Source organism: Chiloscyllium plagiosum, chromosome 19 (assembly GCF_004010195.1).
Source record: "Chiloscyllium plagiosum isolate BGI_BamShark_2017 chromosome 19, ASM401019v2, whole genome shotgun sequence".
NCBI classification, from domain to species: domain Eukaryota; kingdom Metazoa; phylum Chordata; class Chondrichthyes; order Orectolobiformes; family Hemiscylliidae; genus Chiloscyllium; species Chiloscyllium plagiosum.
In genome coordinates, this window is record NC_057728.1 from 11,755,811 (window position 1) to 11,776,515 (window position 20,705).

Genomic DNA, 20,705 nt, shown 5'->3' on the forward strand with positions numbered 1-20,705 from the left:
GTGTGTTAGGGACATGTGCTCAATGATAAGAGGTTATAAAGCATACACATTTCAACTGAAATAATTTTGAAAAGAAAGTTCTGTGAGAGAAATGATAGAACTAGTGGTTCATGTTTGCTTCAAGCTCAAACTAAAATAAATTGCAGTTTTCACCTATTCTAATTTGATAAAAACCATAACTAGACAGCTGAGGAAAATGGTAGCGGTGATGTCACTGGATTAATAATTCAGAAGGAGACAAACAGCATTCCCAGAGTGCTAATGCACTGGATTCAGAGTGAAAATCACACCACAGCCGTTGGTGGAATTTAAATTCCAAATTTAAAGTCTGAAATTGAGAGTTAGCCTGAGTAATTGTGCACAAGGGACCACCATTGGTGTTGTAAAACCCATTTGGTCCAGTTAAGGGAAGGAAATTTGCCTTTCTTACTGGTCTGGCTATGCTGCAGAACTGGAGTCACATAATGTGGTTGACTCTTAACCTCCTTCTGAAATGAGCGAGTAAAACAATCAGTTTAAGGTCAATAAATTCAGGTTTTACCAACAATGCCCAAAAGATGAGAGGAGAGAGAGAGGGGCAATTTTTTTTATACACAGAGTGATTCACATGTAGAATGAAATTCCTGAGGAAGTGATGGACATGGGCACCAATACAACATTTAAAAGACATTTGGAGAAGTACAAGAAGAGGAAAGGTGTGGAGGAATTTGGGCCAGGAGCAGGCAGGTGGGACTAGTTTAGTTTGGGTTCATTTTCAGCATGGACTTGTTGCACCGAAGGGTTTGTTTCCATGCTTTATGACTATGACTCACAAATGAATGAAATTAAATCAAATGACTGCATGTTTTACAGGGAAGTAGGACCCAGAACTGTGATTGACAAGGACTTTCAGTTTGTCTTTTTTACAACAGAGGTTTAGTTTATTTTTTATTTGCACATTTCCTCTTTTCTCAGATATATCTGCAATTTTTTTTGCCAATTTAGGCACAAGTTTATGATATGGTTTTTACATCAAAAAATGTTATTTAGAACCCCTTTTCAAACTTGGACAATTACACAATCCTTCCAGAAAGTGTTACCATTAAGAACACAAACAACCATTGTTCATATCAAAAAAGGGATTATTTAGAGTGCATAGAAATAAAAGTCTGATTTCGCTTAACCTTTCTTCAACTGATCCATTTTTACTTTATTTGCAGTATATCTATGCAAGTGTGAGCTGCCAGTTAACATACATATACAAATGCTTGTTCTCAGAATTTTAAGAGTTCGTGTTTGATGTTGTTGAAATATCACACACAAGTTGACTTCAAAGAATTGTTTCTCTGTGTTCTATTTTATTAATTTTTCATTGGAGGACACAGTTTTAAAAACCAAAATATTTAGGTCCAATCAGTCTTGCTCATATTTTCAGAAGCTTTGCACACAGATGGATTTTGAAACCTGTAGCTATCTCTGTGCTCTATGCATTGAAAACTGCAGCTTCCTCAAATAAGAATGTGGGAAATATTTAATTGCCACTCCTCCTGCTTTTTTGGACGAACCATGTGACTTTGATCTCAGCCAAATAAAAGTCCTATTCTTCATCATACAGTTTTGCCAGCTGTGGTAACTTTCTTACATCAGAGTTGAAATGTTGCAGAGACAAGATTCCTTCCAGAAACCCAAGCACAAACTCCAGGCTGAGACTCCAGTACAGTCCTGAGGGAACTGTGCACTCTCCAAAGTGAGAGTGAGATGTTAAACAGCAACCTCATCACAACCTCTCAGGTAGATGTGAAGGATTCAGTGCTAATGTTACTAAGAACAATGAATTCTCCCCGATATCCTATCCAACACTTATCCCACAATCAACGCCACTGTCGCATTACATCTTGTGGCCATGCTTGCAATTCATTTATTGAAAATGACAGCAATTTGAAAAGTAAAGCACTTTGGAATGTCTCGAGATTGTGAAATGAGGCCTTGTAAAATGATTGGAGAAAGTGAGGACTGCAGATGCTGAAGATCAGTGTTGAGAGTGTGGTGCTGGAAAAGAACAGCAGGTTAGGCAGCAGCTGAGGAGCAGGAGAGTCAACGTTTCGGGCATTGTTGCCTGATGATGGGTTTATGCCCAAAACATTCCTGCTCATCAGATGCTGCTTGACCTGCTGTGCTTTTCCAGTACCAAACTCTCGACTTGTGAAATGATGGTTGTTCTAATGTCTGCCTTGCATGTTTTTGATAAAAAATGAACGCAAAATATGACATGCAATATTGTGATTACAATGGTTCACAAAGTCGAAGACAACACCATTTCAATAGAATTAAGTATCTACAAGATAATTGCAATGTTATTGAAGATACAAACTGCTAATTAAACACCTGCTTCTGCCCAGAAGCATCAGGACACATAACATACTGTAAACAACATGTTAAATTGTTGTACATGTACAATTTTTGTAATTGATAATAATTGGGAAATGGTTAGTACCAGATACCCAATTTAAATGATTGCCTGACAACTTAATGATTAAAACATCAGTTCAAGTGTGTAGGGACTGTCTTTAAAATAAGGCAAGAAGAGTACAGAATTCAAAAGTGGAAACCAAATTACCTCTAAATGCTTATTCCAATTGTTTTTCCCAGCTCAATAATCTTACATCACCATAAAAGCACATGTGCTCTTCAACCTTGGCTAGTAATATTTTTCAAGTTTTGTATACAATGCAAACAATGAAAGTTTCAAACTTAATTTTTTTCTCCTTTCCTGTCACATATTCACCATATTTTCAGAGAATCTTAATTCCTAAAGGAGGCCATTATGTCGCTTTTCTTTATGGCAGCTATTTGAATGTGCCAGCTGAATAGATCCAACTCTTCTCCATGTGGCTTCAAATGTTTTTCTTCCTTTTGCACTTAACCACTTCTCCTTTGAAAGATATAATTTAATCTCTTTGACAATCTTTCAGATCACAACAAGCTACTACATTAAAATATTCTCTAATTTCCTCACTGGTCCATTGGTAAATCTTAAATCTGAGTCCTCGGGTTATCTATCCTCTGCCATTCAAAAACATTCTTTCTACTCTATCAAAATTTTAAATACCTTTAAAATCCTTGTTGATACCAACTTTAATGTTACATGAAAATTCAAGCAGTGTAACAACGTTCAGATATATTCAACACAGCCCTCACAGTTGTGGCACCTTATGCATCACAAGAAATACAGTCCTTGCGCAGGAGCCATGGAATCTCCAAGGAGAGGAAAGGAGGTAACTTTTGTTTTAACATAAAAATGTCAATTCGGGTAAAACAAAATGAAAAGTTATCTTCTGACCCCTTTAGGCGATTATACTAAAATGGGAGGGGGCTGTTTTAATTTTCAGAAGAGCTCACACAAGATCCCCTGAAATTAGGTCCAATTCTTATTTGAAGGAATGTGATGAGTCAGTCACCAGAGTGAAACAGCAACCTGTTCCACCAGTTTACTAAACTAGAAACCACCCAACATTTAACCTAATTTCTGCCCTTAAAGAAAAAACACTACACTGGTCCTCCCTAGCCCATAATTAATCTACAAGGTACATAACCTAACCGTTCATTACTTTATGAAACATGATCAAATCTTTCCTAAATTTTACAGATAACATCTTTGGGACTAGTTAGCCAACGTGTGTAATTAAGGTGTTTTTAAACAAGGCATTGATCTTGTGGCTCTTGGTTGCTCCTTTTTCAAAGTGCATTGAACTCCACAATTGGTTATCAAAACTGGGCATAGTATTCCGTATATAATGAAAGTTCACAATGGGAAAATTCTGTTTAATTGCTAGTGAATTGACTTTTGCATAGATTTTAAGATGCTTGCTCCCTTCAGATATAATTTAACAATAGTTATAGACCTTCAAAGGCTCATGCTCTAAAATATCCACATCTTGTTTTTTTTTAAAAATGACACTAGATTTCCTTCCTTCCTTTGTAGGAGGCACATATGTTTAGCACTTGACCTCTCCACATTATAATACAAGTATCATTCCAAACACTGGTTCAATTGCCTATTATGTTAAAATCTACTGATATTAGTTGAGGGTCCTCTATAGTTTTAACTCTTAGTGGGATCTTAGGATCATCTCAAACATCTAAAGCAATGAAAATAATAAATCAAATACGTTCTTAACACTAATCTCACTGTAATTAGTCTACAAGCAGATTCAAATCCACCGATGTCTAGAGGCATATCGATTTGAGTCAAAAGTAATTTTTTTTTAATGTGCCACAGATCAACCTACATTTCAATTTCTAAGATTTAATGACTGTGTAAAAGGTAAAAGCCTCAAAAATACGTGGATTATATGAATAAAGTATAAGCAAGTGTCTTTGAAGCCATGTTGTACAAATAAATAAAACAAATCAAGGAAACAAAGGGACACTGAATGGCCCCAGAAGCCACTGATAAAATACTAAAGAACAGGGCATTCTGGAGATATGGAAAGGGAGGAACAGGATTATAGAGTCATAGAGATGTACAGCATGGAAACAGACCCTTCAGTCCAACCCGTCCATGCTGACCAGATATCCCAACCCAATCTAGTTCCACCTGCCAGCACCTGGCCCATATCCCTCCAAACCCTTCCTATTCATATACCCATCCAAATGCCTCTTAAATGTTGCAATTGTACTAGCCTCCACCACTTCCTCTGGCAGCTCATTCCATACTCTGTACAATGACTTACCAGAAACCACACCTAAAAATTCAGACACTCAAGCTAGTTTCACTTCAAATTAAAATAATTTAGTCATTTGTGATTTTGATTCTTGCTGTTGAAATTTCCAACGGATAAAATCTAACGTTGAGAAGCTGAAGGGTGTTATTACAGAAAAATATGAAAGGCTTTGTTAGCTTGCCATAGCTTAAACTAAATTCTAATCACAAGATTAAAATTTTCTTTTATTATCAGAATGTATAAAACACGTGTTGCTTCTTGATATGCAATTAGAGACTATTCAGTATGTATGATATTGCATTCACAAGCAATAATCAGTTGACACTCTTTTGCTATGCTGCTTTACACCAGTGGGCGAAAAGCTGTATTTGATCACTTTACTTATTTATTTGCAAATTAAGCTTGAAGCAAAAGTGACTGGGCACTGGGCTAAATAAAAGGTCAAAACTCATTTTCAGCAACTTGCTGTGATGCTATATCCAAACCACAGCAAAGAGGACTGAGAGTTTGGGTCATACTACAGCATGGTACTAGGAGGATGACCAGAGATCCTGACCACAAGAATGAACCCAGTGCATTGATGTATGGTAGCCATTTTCTCTATAAGGAGACAGAACTGAAAGGCAATAGAGATGGTTTATAAAGAAAAACATTCCATTCAAATTTGTGTCTTGATGCAAATACCATGAGAATAAAGATTTAATCTTCAACACATTAGTATAGTTACTAAATAGAACGGATGACATCATTATACAGAAAAGCAACATTTTTTTTTGGGACAATATTTCTGCTGTGCCATTGTGTATAGTGTTAGTCCACTAAATGCAGCCAACATTTATTGTAGCAATGAATAAAGTAGGCTTAAAAATATATGCCTAAAGTTGAAGGACTGAGGGGATTGTGCAGACCAGGGCTGAACTAGATTGACTGAACCATAGCAAAGAATTCCTCTAACCTACAACATGCAGGTTCAGCTTGCACTTTGGTGTGATTTTCCCTTCAGCAGAATATTTTTACTGATGTGGCAATGCTTATGTTATCTTCTGTAACATATAAAGTGACCACAGATACAATGATATTGAAGAATTCAGCAGCATTTTTTACAACTAAGTATTATAAACATTACATTCCTCTGGCACAGTATGTCTGGGTTAGTATGAGACTAAGAGGAATATACTTCCTATAGATAGTGTCATGCTTCAAGGCAAGATGGAGTAGGAAATCTTTATACCGTCAGTTCACATGCTACACTAATGATACACTAACGATATTAATGATCATACCTGCTAAAGTTAGACTGACATACTGTTCATGACACACAACAGATTTGACTGCTTATTTATTTTTAAAATTTCTAAAGCCTAAAATTCTCCACTTATTTTATACAACAGTCAAGTTATTTAAATTTTAATTAAGTTTCATTTTTCCTGTCTTGGATATACTGACAGAAATTAGGCTATGGACAATTGGCTCCAGATCTTGCACATAAAGCTTTTTTAAAATCAAATTTATTATTTTCTCCTCTCTTGAAGGCACTTTATAGAGTCATTCAGCACAGAAACAGATCCTTTGGTCCAACTCATCCATGCCGATCAAATATCCCAATTTGACCTCGTCCCACTTGTCAGCATTTGCTCCGTATCCCTCTAAACCCTTCCTATTCATATACCATCCAGATGCTTTTTAAATGTTGTAATTGTACCAACCTCCACCACTTCGTCTGGCAGCTCATTCAATATATGCACCACTCTCTGCATGAAAAAGTATCTCACAGGTCCATTTTAAATCTTTCCCCTCTCACCTTAATCCTTTTCCCTCTAACTGTGGACTTCCCCACCCTAGGGAAAAAAATTCCATGGTTATTTATCCTATCCATGCATGACATGATTTGATAAACCTCTAAGGTCACCCCTCAGCCTCTGACACTCCAGGGGAAAAAAAGCCCCAGCCTATTCATCCTCTCACTCTATCTCAAACCCTCTAGTCCCAACAACATCCTTGTACATCTTTTCTGCACCCTCTCAGGTTTAACAATAGCCTTCCTATAAAAGCTTGATCAGAATTGTATGCAATATTCCAAAAGTGGCCTTAGCATAGCCACAACATGACATCCCAACTTTACTAAGTTATAGCTCTACATGTGGCTAGCATCCACTACTTCCTCAACCATTCTTGATACACAAGCCTCCACGGTGAATGCTTAGCTCAGCACCATCAGATGCTACTGTACAATCCCCAACTGTTGCTGAAACCCTCATGATGCCTTTGTTAGTTATCTCTAGGTCTGTTTATTGTCGTCTTCTGATCAACCTACCATCTTCCACCTTCCATGTACTTGAAGTCATCCAAAATGTTGTTGGCCATCTCCTAACTCACAGAAAATCCTATTCACCAATCTCCATGAACTCACTGATGTTGGCCCCCAGTCAGACAACACCTCAGGTTTATCTCCATTGTCTCGCCCCTCCCAACTCTGCTACTATGAAAATATTGAAGATCTCTCCATTCTTCTAATTCTGGCCTATTGCTCCTGCACCTTTGCCAACCTTTCCTTTAGCTACCTAGGTGCTAAGTCTGGAATATCCTTATTAAACTTCTCTGCCTCACTACCTTGCTCTTGATCAAACTTTTGGCTATCTACCCAAATGTTTTACATGACTTGGTACCAAAATTAGTTAAATCATGCTCCTCAAGATGCTTTACTACTGGTATGTAAAAGGCAGCATATAAATAGAAGTCTTTGTTCTTGTTGTTGCCAAGTCAGATGAGTGAGCACAGACTGGGGAAATCACCCTTATCTGCAACTAAAGGACTCAGTACCACATTGACTATCCCCATACCAACTGCATCAGAACTGGCTCCACTATTACAAACATGCTAATCTTGAAGGGGGGGTGAAGTGGGCAGGTGCTGTAATTAGAGAACAACATATCAGTACTCAGGCATTGGAGCCGTCAGTTACCTTTGGTTGAAATGTTGAGGATGTCTTTGTAATGTGGCCTGTACTCTATAATTAAAATAGTTAATCCTGTACCTCAGCATTCTTCCTGGTGAAAGAGTTTAACATTACAAAGAGCTTTCAACCATATTTCAGACAAAAATATCATCTGTTCAACAAGTATAATGGAGTTGTCACAGACCATTTTGGCGTCCATATAACAAACATGCAGGGACCTGTTTTCACGTTATGCCTGCATGCAAAGGGTAATCTAAATTGTTTCATAGCAGAGTATTATTTTTAGTAAAATCATCTATTTTTCACAAGGGTTGCAGAACAGCGATAAAATAACAGGTGAAACCTTTTCCATCCTATTCTTGGCTCATTTTCTCCTGCAAGTAGCTGATTTTAAAAAAGTTTGAATTTGTAAGGTAATGCATGTTGTCAAAAGAAGAAGAACAGCACAGTTCTGGAGAGTATGCAAACACCAGGGGCTGCATTTGCTTTGATCTTTGAACTTGGCAGGAGACATTGAGAAAGTGGGTTGCAAAGTTGCAAATCTTAGGTTTCATAAATGAGGCATTGAGTACAAAAGCAAGGAAGTTACGTCAAACCTTTGTAAAACATCTGGTTAGGTTTCAACTAGAATATTGCTTCTATTTCTGCTATCATGTTTCAGGAAAGATGTGACAACCCTTGAGAGAATGTAAAGCTTGGAGGAAATTCCTCATGAGTGGAGGATTTTAGCTAAAACGTTGCATTGGAGAGTTTAGCTTTGTTCTCCTGGAGAAAAGCAAATTGAAGGGATAGAGGCGTAGAATTTGGACAGGTTTGAACAAGGTAAACAGGAAAAACTTTTCCCATAAACTGAAGCACAAAGACTAGGGCAGAAATTTTACATTCGACCAAAAGTGCAAGGGGAATGCCAAGAAACAGCATGTTTTATTCAGTTGGATACAACGGCCTGGACTAACTGCCCATTAAGATTTATCTCAGCAGAAATAATAACATTCAAACAGGAAATTGGATGGGTAATTGAAGAAAATAAACTTGCAAGGCTACAGGTATAGAGCAGAGAAATAGGACTGAGCATATTGATCTGCAGGGAGCCATCATAGACTTAAAGCTACATCACCTCCATCTGTTTCATATGTGACTCATACAGGTTACAGTGCAGAAGGCTGGTGTATATGTGCGGATTCTTAACGATGTTATAATCAGGTAAGGAGGGTGATCAGCTCCTCTCTTTTTCACATTATTTGCAACAAATATTTTTATTTCCCTTTTTAAACACATAACTTTCACATTAAACACATAAATTTCACATTTCAATTTTTTAAAAAAAACTTAACTAGACGAAGAATGAAGGGAGGCTTTTCTAAAGTCTCCTTAAGTAAGAGGAAGGAGAATGTTAATATTGACTATCCTTCCAAAAAGAATAGAAATGTGTGTGTGTGTGTCTCTCACACACACACACACACACATACATACACACACACAAACATACACACACAAAGTATCTTCCAGTTCTTGCTGATAAATCCACTTTTCCTGGTCTCTACTCTCTTGCTCAGGAACAGGTATTAATGAAGGTCTATCTGCAAATTCCTGAGTCTATTCATTGAGATGAAAAGAAGACTGTACAGTATTCAGATTGGAAAAACAAAATGTGACTTCCAGAAAAGGTGCGAATCAACAAGGAGATGCAAGTCTGAGTGCTGATCTTTATTTACTGATGGATTTCACTCAACCTGGTCAGATGATCACAACAGCTGTTTGAGGTCATTATTTGTCCTTCTTAAAACAACTTTTAGTCCATGAAGATCCTCGGTTTAAAAGTACAGAAGTACAATACTGATGGTCCATTTTCAGTGCAATTGCAGCAAGAGCAGTCAAATAATCCTACTATCTTGCTTTTTGTCCATTATCCAGTACTTCCACATCCTATGTGCGTAATTTACAGTTAAACTACTTATGGAATGAACTTCCAATATCTTTTCAGGTACACCTGGATGAGAAAAATAAAATCTTATCTTGCCTTTGGAATTTTTGTGAAGATCTATAACCATGACGTTTTATTCTTTTCTGTCTCATGCATTCTATCAATCACTCCTTAACCTTTTTTGTGCAAAGAAGAAGAGTCTTAACTTTTCCATTGATTCCTCAGGACTGAGGATCCTCATATTTAGTCACATTCTGACAAACCTCCTCTGTAGTCTTTCTAAGGTCATTCTATCATTCCTGGCACACAACACCTAGAACTGACAATAACATTCCAGCAGAGGCAAACTCAATGATTTATGAAGTTCTAGTATAATTTATTTGCTTTCATATCCTATGCCACTAATTATAATCTAAGTAATGCAAGGGACCTTTTAACTGTTTAAGCAATTTGCCATATTTAAGGATTTGTGTATGTGGGCAACAAGGCCATTTGCTCATTCATACTTTTCAAGATCATGCCATTACTTGAATTTATATAGTTAAAAATCACAGCCACCTGATGAAGGAGCAGCACTCTGAAAGCTTGTACTTCCAAATAAACATGTTGGACTATAACCTGGTATTGTGTGATTTTTAACTTTGTCCACTCTTGTTCACAACCAGCACCTCCACATCATTCAATTTATACATCGATCACAAGCCTAACATACATTGGCTTTGAAATTCTTCAAGGTATGTATTTCTTAAGTACTACCAATGTTGTAATATGGTAAACACAACACACAAGCTTCCATAGACAGCATGAAAATAAATGACCAGATAATCTGTTTCTTTGGTGGTGTTGGTTGAGGGATAAATATTCAATTGGATATGTGGGAGAATGCCTGGCTCTCCCTCAGGTAGTGTCAAAGGATCTTTTACATCCAACTGAGAGGGCAGATGCACTCTCTGTTTAGCATCTTATTCAAAAAGATAACACCTCGGTGCAAAGCTCCCTTGATACTGTGCTCAAGTGTCAATCTTAATTAAAAAGGTCAGGTCTCTGAACGCAGACATTGTCAATGCGAAGCAAAAATGCCATCACTAAACCAAAGCTCTCATCTTCCAAGAGCAAATCTAGTTCAATCCTTGATCAATGTTGAGCAAATTGATCTCAGTGGTAGGATGGCTGGTTGGAGAAAAGAAAACCATGCGACATTCATGCTACTGATTAATGTCCAGAAATGCACTTATGTGTATTTCAAGTATGAAGAGCATTGGGCATCACTGATGTCCTTATCCTAGTCACTGACACAGACAAGAACTACACAACAATATCAGATAAATTACTAATTAATACAAAAGAAATTCATTAAAAAAAACCCACTCACCCAGAGAGCAGTTAGAATACTATCACAAGAAACATTCAAGGTGAATAGCATAGATGCCTTTAACAGAAGATGCATAACACATTAAAAAAGAATAGAAGTTTAGACTGAGATGAAGAGCAGAGGGGGATGGCACTTGTGAAGCATAAAAACTAACATAGGCAAGTTGGACCGAATAGACTAATCATCTGCTAAACTTTCTGTGTAATTCTAAATAATAACTATACTTTAAGAAAACTGGTGCTAATTAAACTGTCACCCAGCAGAGGCAATCCCTTCAAGAAAAGAAAAAAAATCATGGCTAAGTGAGCAAGATGGTAAACAAATCTGGTTTGAATACCTGAACTACATCAGAAGCACCAATGTGCAATCATTCAAAGGGTGGTGCTGCACTGAAACTGTGCTTTACCATACTGGTGAATCACAGATAAATATTCTATACCAATATTGTAAAATGTAATAAAAATAATTGCATGTTATAAATATCAGCTGGTTTGAATATGTATGCGTCTTAATAAGAGGCATCACAATCTGAGTTCCAGCTGACTTCAGAAAATCAGATGAAACTTGCTTGTAACTCATGACAGTATCCAAATCTCTTAATTGCATTCCAGAGGGGCTTTTTAATAGTAACTGGAAATATCTCCAGGATTGTTAAATATGAAAAGGGTTGTGATCTTTATTCTGGAGACTTGCCATTCTTACATGCTGCGGCCATTTACACTGCGAAATAGAATTCACCATAACATTGATTGAAATTGTATCCAATATTACATGCTACAATATAGTTTTAGTTAAAATCAAATGATTGAGTGCAGCATCTTTTAATCATTGCTTGCTGTCATTAAACACATAAAAGATACCATAAACAGGTAACTGTATCCAAATAGTCTATGATTACATCAACCAGTTTTCCAATGAAAAAGTCACATGTTAAGGAAGTTGCAAGATGACATAATTATTAACTTGAATATTAATTGGTACATGACATTTAGAAAGGACAGAAGGTGGTAGGAAAAGCAGAAGAGTGGCTGTGTGAATTACTGATGGTATTAGCACAATCGAGGTGAACAATCTAAGTTCGGAAAACCAGGATGTGGTAGCTATTTGGATTGGGCTCAAAAATAATAAAAGGCAAGAAGCTGTTTGGGAGCACAGCTTACAAGCCCCAAATAGTAAACAGATATAAAGAAAGAAATAATGGGAGGTTGTCAGGAAGGTTTAGCATTCTCTTATGGTTTATAATGCGAGTTCATAATTTGTTGCTGTCTCAAACATGCTTGGCAGCCCATATTTAAAACCTTGAAAATTTATAGCAGAAATGTCATACTGCAGGAGTATATTCAAAATATCAAAAATATAAATGCCATACCCCAAAGTCCTTAAACTTGTTTATATGTAGCCCAATATATATTTGCTAACACAATAGTATGTGTAGAGCCATTATTTGCAAGCGAGGCTGTGCAAGAAAATGTCACAATATTGTTGACTTTTGCAAATGGTGGAAATAGCAAACTGTTCATCCTCAGGTGCAGTTTGCACTTTGACTCCAGAAACTGTTTTTTTTTTCCCCTTATACTTTTCTGTTCTTAAACCATAGCGAAGTGAAAATTAGATTCACAGTCAAGTAAATATAGGGGGATAAGCAAATTCATGAAGGGCAGACACATGAATCAGAACCTTAATGTACACTATAAACAACCTAATATTGTCTGCCTTGGCATCATGGTCACAATCTCACCATCACCAAAAGGTTGTAGATGCAAGTCTGCTGCCATCAACCTGAGCACATAATCGACGCTGACAGTTTAGTGCAGGATTAAGGTGATTTTACACTGAGATAGACACAACCTTTCAGATGGAACATAAAATGAGACTCCATGTGCACATAAAACGTCCCATCACACTATTTGTAGAGCAGGAAGTTTTATCATTGTACAGGCCAATATTCAAAACATGACTGAAGTAATAACCTGGTACAATGACTCAGTGGCTAGCTCTGTTGCCTCATTGCCAGGGATCCAGGTTTGATTTCAGCCTTGGGTGACTGTGTGGAGTTTACACATTCTCCCTGTCTTTCTGGGTTTCCTCTGGGTGCTCTGGTTTCCTCCCACAGTCCAAAGATGTGCAGGTTAGCTGGATTATCCATGGGAAAACAGGGGTTACTAGTATAGGGTAGGGGCTGGGATTTGGTTGGGATACTGTTCAGAGAATTTGTGCAGACTCAATCGGCTGAATGGCTTCTTTCCACATTGTATGGATTCTATGATTCTAGATTATCTGATGATTTAGCTTCATGATGCATTTCCTATAGTCCAACACTAAATAGATTTCAATAGTACTTGGATGCCAAGTGCTTTTTTGGAATGCTTCAATATTGTGAAAGTAACAATATAAATCTAAGCCTTTAACTTACCTACCCTTATTTTATTTTTAAAACCTGATGCCTCCACCTTCAAAAGCCTTTCATCATCCAATCGCCTGTTGGTAATTCCCAGAACTGTTTGACAAGCAAAAAGAACTCTGTTCTAGCTAAAATCTGAACCAACATTGTCATGATAGACCAGACACCAATCATTAGGATTAAACTGACAGTCTAAACGAACACCCCTCCCCACTCCTAACAGCATTGAATACTTAAACAGCTTATTTTGCTTGTACATACAAGAAATGATGAAGTCAAAAGCCTGACCATTTTATCAAGTGCTTCTAACATACGGAACTTTTACACTGTTTATACCAAGATGCTATGCAACATACTTATTACAGTGCACTCTCTCACAGTTTAGTGTTCAAAACAATCAGGATAATATTACCAACCATACCTCAAGTTAATATTTATTCATAGTACCATCATTTTTTTTAACATCTTTAAATCAGGGTTAGAAAAATAAACTCAAGCAAACAATGTACCAAATTGTAATACAGATCAGAGTAAATTAAAGGTATCCTGAATTACATGCATTACAAAGAGTAAAACATTCCCTTCATTAAAAGCAAATAGTCGTTCAGCCAAAATAGATTATTCATCTCCTGTTTCGCAATTCAATGACAATCATGGCTGATCTTTATCACAACTCTGCCTTGATTCCATATCGTTGTCTTAAAATAAAGCTATCTAACATTTCAAAATAACTGCTTATTTTAATAACTACAGGATTTAACTTTTTTTTAAATCATGCACATAATCTGGTATTGTGTCTGAGGGTCATCCTCAATTATCAATAACTTTAAAAAGCTCACTCTTTATTCTCAGAGCCACACCATTTAATAATTACCTACTGCACAGCAATTGTATGTGGGCTGGATACCAATGTTTATTACACAAGTTCCTTTAAACTAAAATTAGTTGTGACTGAGCCCTAGTAAAGGTAGCTGTTAGGAATGAGATTCAGGCGTAAGGTTGATACACAACACACGTCTGTTGAGAGGACAACTATGATCAATTTCACTTAGAGCTGAGACGCAACACAACAGGCTGTGCTGGCAAGCCAAAATTGAACAAGACTCACTCCAAAGCGAGTGAAATTTGAAATCCGAGAGTGTTCCACCCCAAGTAAGGACGGCATGTTCTAGTTATGAACTTTGTGTGTAAAGTATTATCGGTGGCCATTTGTCAAAACACTGACAGGAGAGATTTTTGAAAGTGATGAGAGTTGTCCCACATGAGGAGGAAAAAGGGGTGGGAAAAAAAATCAATCCTAAAATACTTCTGCTGATTAATTTTGAATGATTAATAAGCAAGACACATTTAGCGGTTTTTTTTTATTAATCTGGCCTGGTCAAGGGTCCCAGAGTAATTATTGATGGCCACATTTGTCAAAACTTGAAAAAAATCAAAACACTGACGGGTGATTTGTTGGGAGTGACAAGAGAATTAAGGTGGGAAAAAGCAAATCTAAAAAAGTCTTCTGGTGAACAGACAATAAACAGGACTCATGTTATGGGTGTTTTTGTTTAATTTATTGTGGTCTGTGGCCCCAGAGTAATTACTTGGTGGCCACATTTGTTAAAACTAAAACAAAATCAAAACACTGACCGGAGATTTGTTGAAAATGATTGGAGAGAAGGTGGGAAAGGTCAGTGCTAAAATGTTCTGCGGAACTATTAGTAAACCGGAGTCACCTTGTGGGTGTTTTTGTTCAACTTGGGCTGGTTTGTGACCCCACAGTTATTACTTGATGGCCACGTTTGTCAGAAAACAATAAGAAATTTAAAAAAACGCTGGCCAAGAGATCTGTTGGAAGTGACAAGAGTTGAAGTGTGGAAACGTCAATCCTAGAAAAGTCATCAGTTAATAAAGAGGACTCACCTTGTGGGTGTTTTTGTTTAACTTGGCCTGGTCTGAGGCCCCAGTCCCACAGAGGGACACCCCTCCCTCTTGCTGGGCACTGCCACTACGGGGGGCTTCTCGCTTGTACCGGGAGGCGCCCCTAAGGGTCGCCAGCTGCTGGAAGACCTCCACTCGGTGGGCAGGTAACTCGGAGAAGTCTCTCTTGTGGTCGCAAGACACCGGGCAGCCAAAGAGCAGCGCGACGACGACGACGACGAGGAGGAGGCGGCAAGCGGCGAGACCCGCGGCCATTCCTTCTTTCCAGACAACGATTTTGTTTTTGTTTTGAAACAACACCCTCACCGACACAGAAAGGGGAGGGGGCGGGGGGAGGGGAATGAGGAAGGGAGAGAGAAAAATAAAACAAAACTCAAAACAACATGAGAAACAAGGAAGTAAAAAGAGGTAATCGGGGGCGGGCTGGGTGATGCTGTCAAAAGTTGGATGTCCGCCAGCACCGTGTGTCCGGTTGCTAAGCGGCTTGGGCTGTTGCTATGAGATGATGCGATAAAGGCTCCCTGTAGTGCACCTGTCACCTGTACAGCAGCCAAGTGATGACAAAACAAATATAAAACAATATCCAACATTCACTCCTCAAAGTCCCAGCCCCAATTTCGGAGTTGACTTTATTCCTCCTCCTCCTCCCTTGACCATGTGAACACGCCCCACTGACCTGTGCTCTCCACAGCAATGCAACTATTTAATGCTATTGCCCTGTTACATCACGGGCCCCCTCCCAACCAACCCCAATGAAGGGCTTTTGCTCCAAACATCGACTCTCCTGCTCCTCAATGCTGCCCGACCTGTTGTGCTTTTCCAGCGCCACACTCTTAGTTTTGATCTCCAGCATCTGCAGTCCTCATTTTCACCTTAACACGCCCCACTGACCTGTGCTCTCCACAGCAATGCAACTATTTAATGTTATTGCCCTGTTATATCCCGGTCACTCCTGCTGCTGCTACAACCGCCGACCACCTTAACACACCCCACTGACCTGTGCTCTCCACAGCAATGCAACTAATGTTATTGCCCTGTTAATATCCCGATCGTCCCCCTCCTCCTCCTCCTCCCTTGACCACCTCAACACACCCCACTGACCTGTGCTCTCTACAGCAATGCAATTATTTAATGCCCTGTTGTATCCCGCCCAAAAGAAGTAGGGAACTTCCAACTTCAGATCTAACTCTACCGCCTCATTTCTCCTCCTTTGCACTGACAGAGGGTGTCCTGCCCAATGAATGTTCCCCACCCCAAAACGCAGATTTCAAGAATCCATAATATGTTCCCTTGTTCACTTACAAATGGTGTTTTGCCCAATGTCTGTCACGGAAACGAAACGAAAGAAAGAAAACAGCTCGAGACACTCACTATGCAAATCAGCATCCAAATCTTCATGCAAAATCGGAGGAATAAATGTAAGCTTTTAAAAAAAACAATCCCAGGCTGTTTTAAAATTGAAAAGGAAGACTCGCAAATTCAAGTCAGCAGGAAAGAAAAAGCCTCTGATTCAGGGGCATTGGTCATTGCCGTAAGTAAAACATTGCATTTGTGGGACAGTAAGGACTGCAGATGCTGGAATCCAGAGTCAATAGATGTGAAGCTGGAAAAGTCAGAGTCGGAAAGTCAAAGTTTCGGCCCGACTTTCCTGCTCCTCGGATGCTATCTGACCTGCTCTGCTTTTCCAACTTCACATCTATTGACTGTTGCATTTGTGGGAGTTAACTTAGTCTGATTTACATACACTGTACACGAATGTAACCTGCAGTGGGGTGGGGTGGTGAAGGTGGGTTCAAAATAATGTCTTTTTGTAGCTTTATTGTTTTTACGCAGGTACTTCTACAATTTCACAGACATTAATGAATGAATGGCTGGTGTGGAATTATGATTTGGGTACTAATTTTGAGTACAGCTCAAAAGGCTGACATTCTATTCTATGTTCCATTCTACATTGACCAGGGGAGCATCTGAATAATCAGGACTAGAGGTTACAAAGCCAAGAGCAGATAGACAGAAGTATCAGGTCATGTTATCATGGCCTGATACTTCTGAAGTATCAGGAAATAGGTATAAAATCAGTGGAAATAAATATCAGGAGCAATCTGTAAGAGGCACCTGAATTGATATTGCTATTTTACACTTCCATCTAAAGTCAAAATTACTTAATACAGAACCAAAATACCTGGACTGCATGTGCTCAAAATCTAAAATAAAAGCAGAAAATGTTGCAAATACTCAGCATTTCAGACTGCATCTTAGGAGAAAGGATCAAATTTAATGGCCCAACATTTAAGAATTGGAGGGTCTAGAAAGGACCATGAGGATATCTGGGTTGGCATTGACGGAGCAATAGGAGGAGGGTAGTTAAGAGTGTGTGAGGTTGAGGGCTGTAGGGACCAATATTTCACAAAAGAACTGAGGATAAGTCCCAAATCTCAGGGCCTGGTATTCAGCAGCTTCTGTGGCTACCTCATGACCTGAATCAAGGGCAATGCATTCAACTCCTTCCTGCATGGGCCTCCTGGAATGAAGATCCTGCCATTCAGGTGAGTTTTTACCAAAGTGGCTGCACTGAGCTGGGGGTTTTTCAGGTTCCTTCTTTCCATAATGAAAATCTGGGCCAGCATTTCAGGTTGAAGATTCCTCATTAGAACTGGGAATGGTTCAAGATGTTTTAGGTAAGGGAAAGGTGGAACTGTGAGTAAAGATCGAAAAAAGGAAAAGACTGTGATAGGGCAGGAGACAGTAGAGTTAAATTACCAAAGATTTGGTGCCACAAGACGCAAGGGAATGATAATGAGAAAAAAAGTCATAGAGATGTACAACATGGAAACAGACCCTTCGGTCCAACTAGTCCATGCTGACCAGATATCCCATCATAATCTAGTCCCATTTGCCAGTACGTGGCCCATATCCCTCTAAACCTTCCCTATTCATATACCATTCCAGGTGCCTTTTAAACGTTGTAATTGGACCAGCCTCCACCACTTTCAATGGCACCTCATTCCATACACCCACATGAAAACGTTGCCTGTTAGGTCCCTTTTAGATCTTTCCCCTCTCACCCTAAACCTATGTCCTCTAGTTCTGGACTCCCCCACCCCAGGGAAAAGACTTTGTCTATTTATTCTATCTATGCCCCTCATGATTTTATAAAGCTCTATGATGTCACCCTCAGCCTTCGACACTCTAGGGAAAACAGCCCCAGCCTATTTAGCCTCTCCTTAGAGCTCAAATCCTCCAACCAAGGCAACATCCTTGTAAATCTTTTCAGAATCCTTTCAAGTTTCACAACAGCCTTCCGATAGAAAGGAGACCAGAATTGCACACAATGTTCCAAAAGTGGCCGAACCAACATCCTGTACAGCTGCAACATGACCTCCCAACTCCTTTACTCAATGCTCTGACCAATAAAGGAAAGCATACCAAACACCTTCTTCATTACCATATCTACCTGCAACTCTACTTTCAAGGAGCTATGAACCAGCACTCCAAGATCTCTTTGTTCAGCAGCACTCCCTAGGACTTTACCATTAAATGTATAAGTCCTGCTCTGATTTGCTTTCCCAAAATGCTGCACCTCACATGTATCTAAATTAAACTTCATCTGCCACTCCTCAGCCCATTGGCCCATCTAATCAAACACTCTTTGTAATCTGAGGTGACCTCTTGGCTGTCCAGTACACTTCCAATTTTGATGTTATCTGCAAACATACTAACTATACTTCCTATGTTCATATCCAAATCATTTACATAAATGACGAAAAGTAGTGGACCCAGCACTAATCCTTGTGGCATACCACTGGTCACAGGCCTCCAGTATGAAAAACAAACATCCACCACCACCCTCTGTCTTCTACCTTCGAGTCAGTTCTGTATCCAATTGGCTAGTTTTCCCTGTATTCCATGAGCTGTAACCTTGCTATCCAGTCTCCCATGGGGAACCTTGTCGAATGCCTTATTGAAGTCCATATAGATCATGTCCACCACTCTGCCCTCATCAATCCTCTTTGTTACTTTTTCAAAAAACTCAATCAAGTTTGTGAGAGATGATTTTCCACACACAAAGTCATGTTGACTACCCCTAATCAGTCTTTGCCTTTCCAAATATGTGTAAATCCTGTCCCTCAGGATTCCATCCAACAACTTGCCCACCAATAACATCAAGCTCACTGGTCTATATATCCCTGGCTTGTCCTTACCATTTCTCTTAAATAATGGTACCACGTTCGCCAACCTCCAGTCTTCTGGCACCTCATCTATGACTATCGATAATGCAAATATCTCAGCCAGAGGCCCCTAACTTCCCACAGAGTTCTAGGGTACACCTGATCAGGCCATGGGGACCCTCTCTCACTAGTATCCTTACATACAGATGAGGAAGGACACCACTTCGACTGGGACAACACATCCATTCTAGGACAAGCCAAACAGAGACATGCACGAGAATTCCTAGAAGCATGGTATTCTAACCGGAACTCTATCAACAAGCACATCAAGTTAGAATCCATCTACCACCCCCTGGGGAAAATAGCAGGAAATGACATCACCACAGGAAATGATGTCACCACAAGAAATGACATCACCAACCCAAAGAAATCCAAACATATAAATAGAAAGCAGGAATTATGTGCGTCTCGTTCACATCCCGCACCTCTGCCCTCAGACCCCACCCCTCCAACCGTAACAAGGACAGAACAAGGTGCTTCGCCTGGATGCCCACTGAACATGTTGCCTAGTAGGGTGATGAAACATCTGGAAATGAACCTTCCAGCTCAGCGAGCAAACCTACATCCAGGTCATGCATTTCAAGACATCCAGCACTTCCTCCTCTGTAATATGGACATTTTTCAAGATGTCACCATCTATTTCCCCACATTCTCTATCTTCCATGTCCTTTTACACAGTAAACACTGATGCAAAATACTCTTTTAGTATCTCCCCCATCTCCTGAGGCTCCACACAAAGACCACCTTCCTGATTTCTGAGGGAACTTATTCGCTCCCTAGTTATCCTTTTATCCTTAATGTATTTGTAAAAAACCCTTTGGATTCTCCTTAAAACCATTTGCCAAAGCTATCTCATGTCCCTTTTTTGCCCTCACGATTTCCCTCTTAAGTATACTCTTACTGCCTTTATACTCTTCTAAGGATTCACTCGATCTATCCTGTCTATACCGGACATATGCTTCCTTCTTCTTCTGAACCAAACCCTCAATTTCTCTAGTCATCTAGCATTCCCTACACCTATCAGCCTTTCCTTTCACCCTAACAGGAATATATTGTCTCAGGACTGTCATTATCTCATTTCTGAAGGCTTCCCATTTTTCAGCGTCCCTTTACCTGCAAACATCTGCCCAAATCAGCTTTTGAAAGTTCTTGCCTAATACCATCAAAACTAGCCTTCCACCAATTTAGAACTTC

General features: G+C 39.1%; 1 protein-coding gene across 2 annotated transcripts in view; it reads right to left on the reverse strand.

Annotated features, from left to right (window-relative positions):
* The window catches only part of LOC122559514 (sortilin-like), a 115,335-nt gene extending 99,510 nt beyond the window's left edge, over positions 1-15,825 (reverse strand). Inside the window, exon 1 of one of the 2 annotated variants that reach the window (XM_043709088.1) lies at positions 15,265-15,825. In XM_043709088.1, coding sequence (XP_043565023.1) covers positions 15,265-15,537 — 273 coding nt within the window. In that variant the 5' untranslated portion in view covers positions 15,538-15,825. The remainder of the gene's footprint in view (positions 1-15,264) is intronic. The other variant, XM_043709089.1, reaches the window with a different exon arrangement.
* Between the last annotated feature and the right edge of the window lie 4,880 nt (positions 15,826-20,705).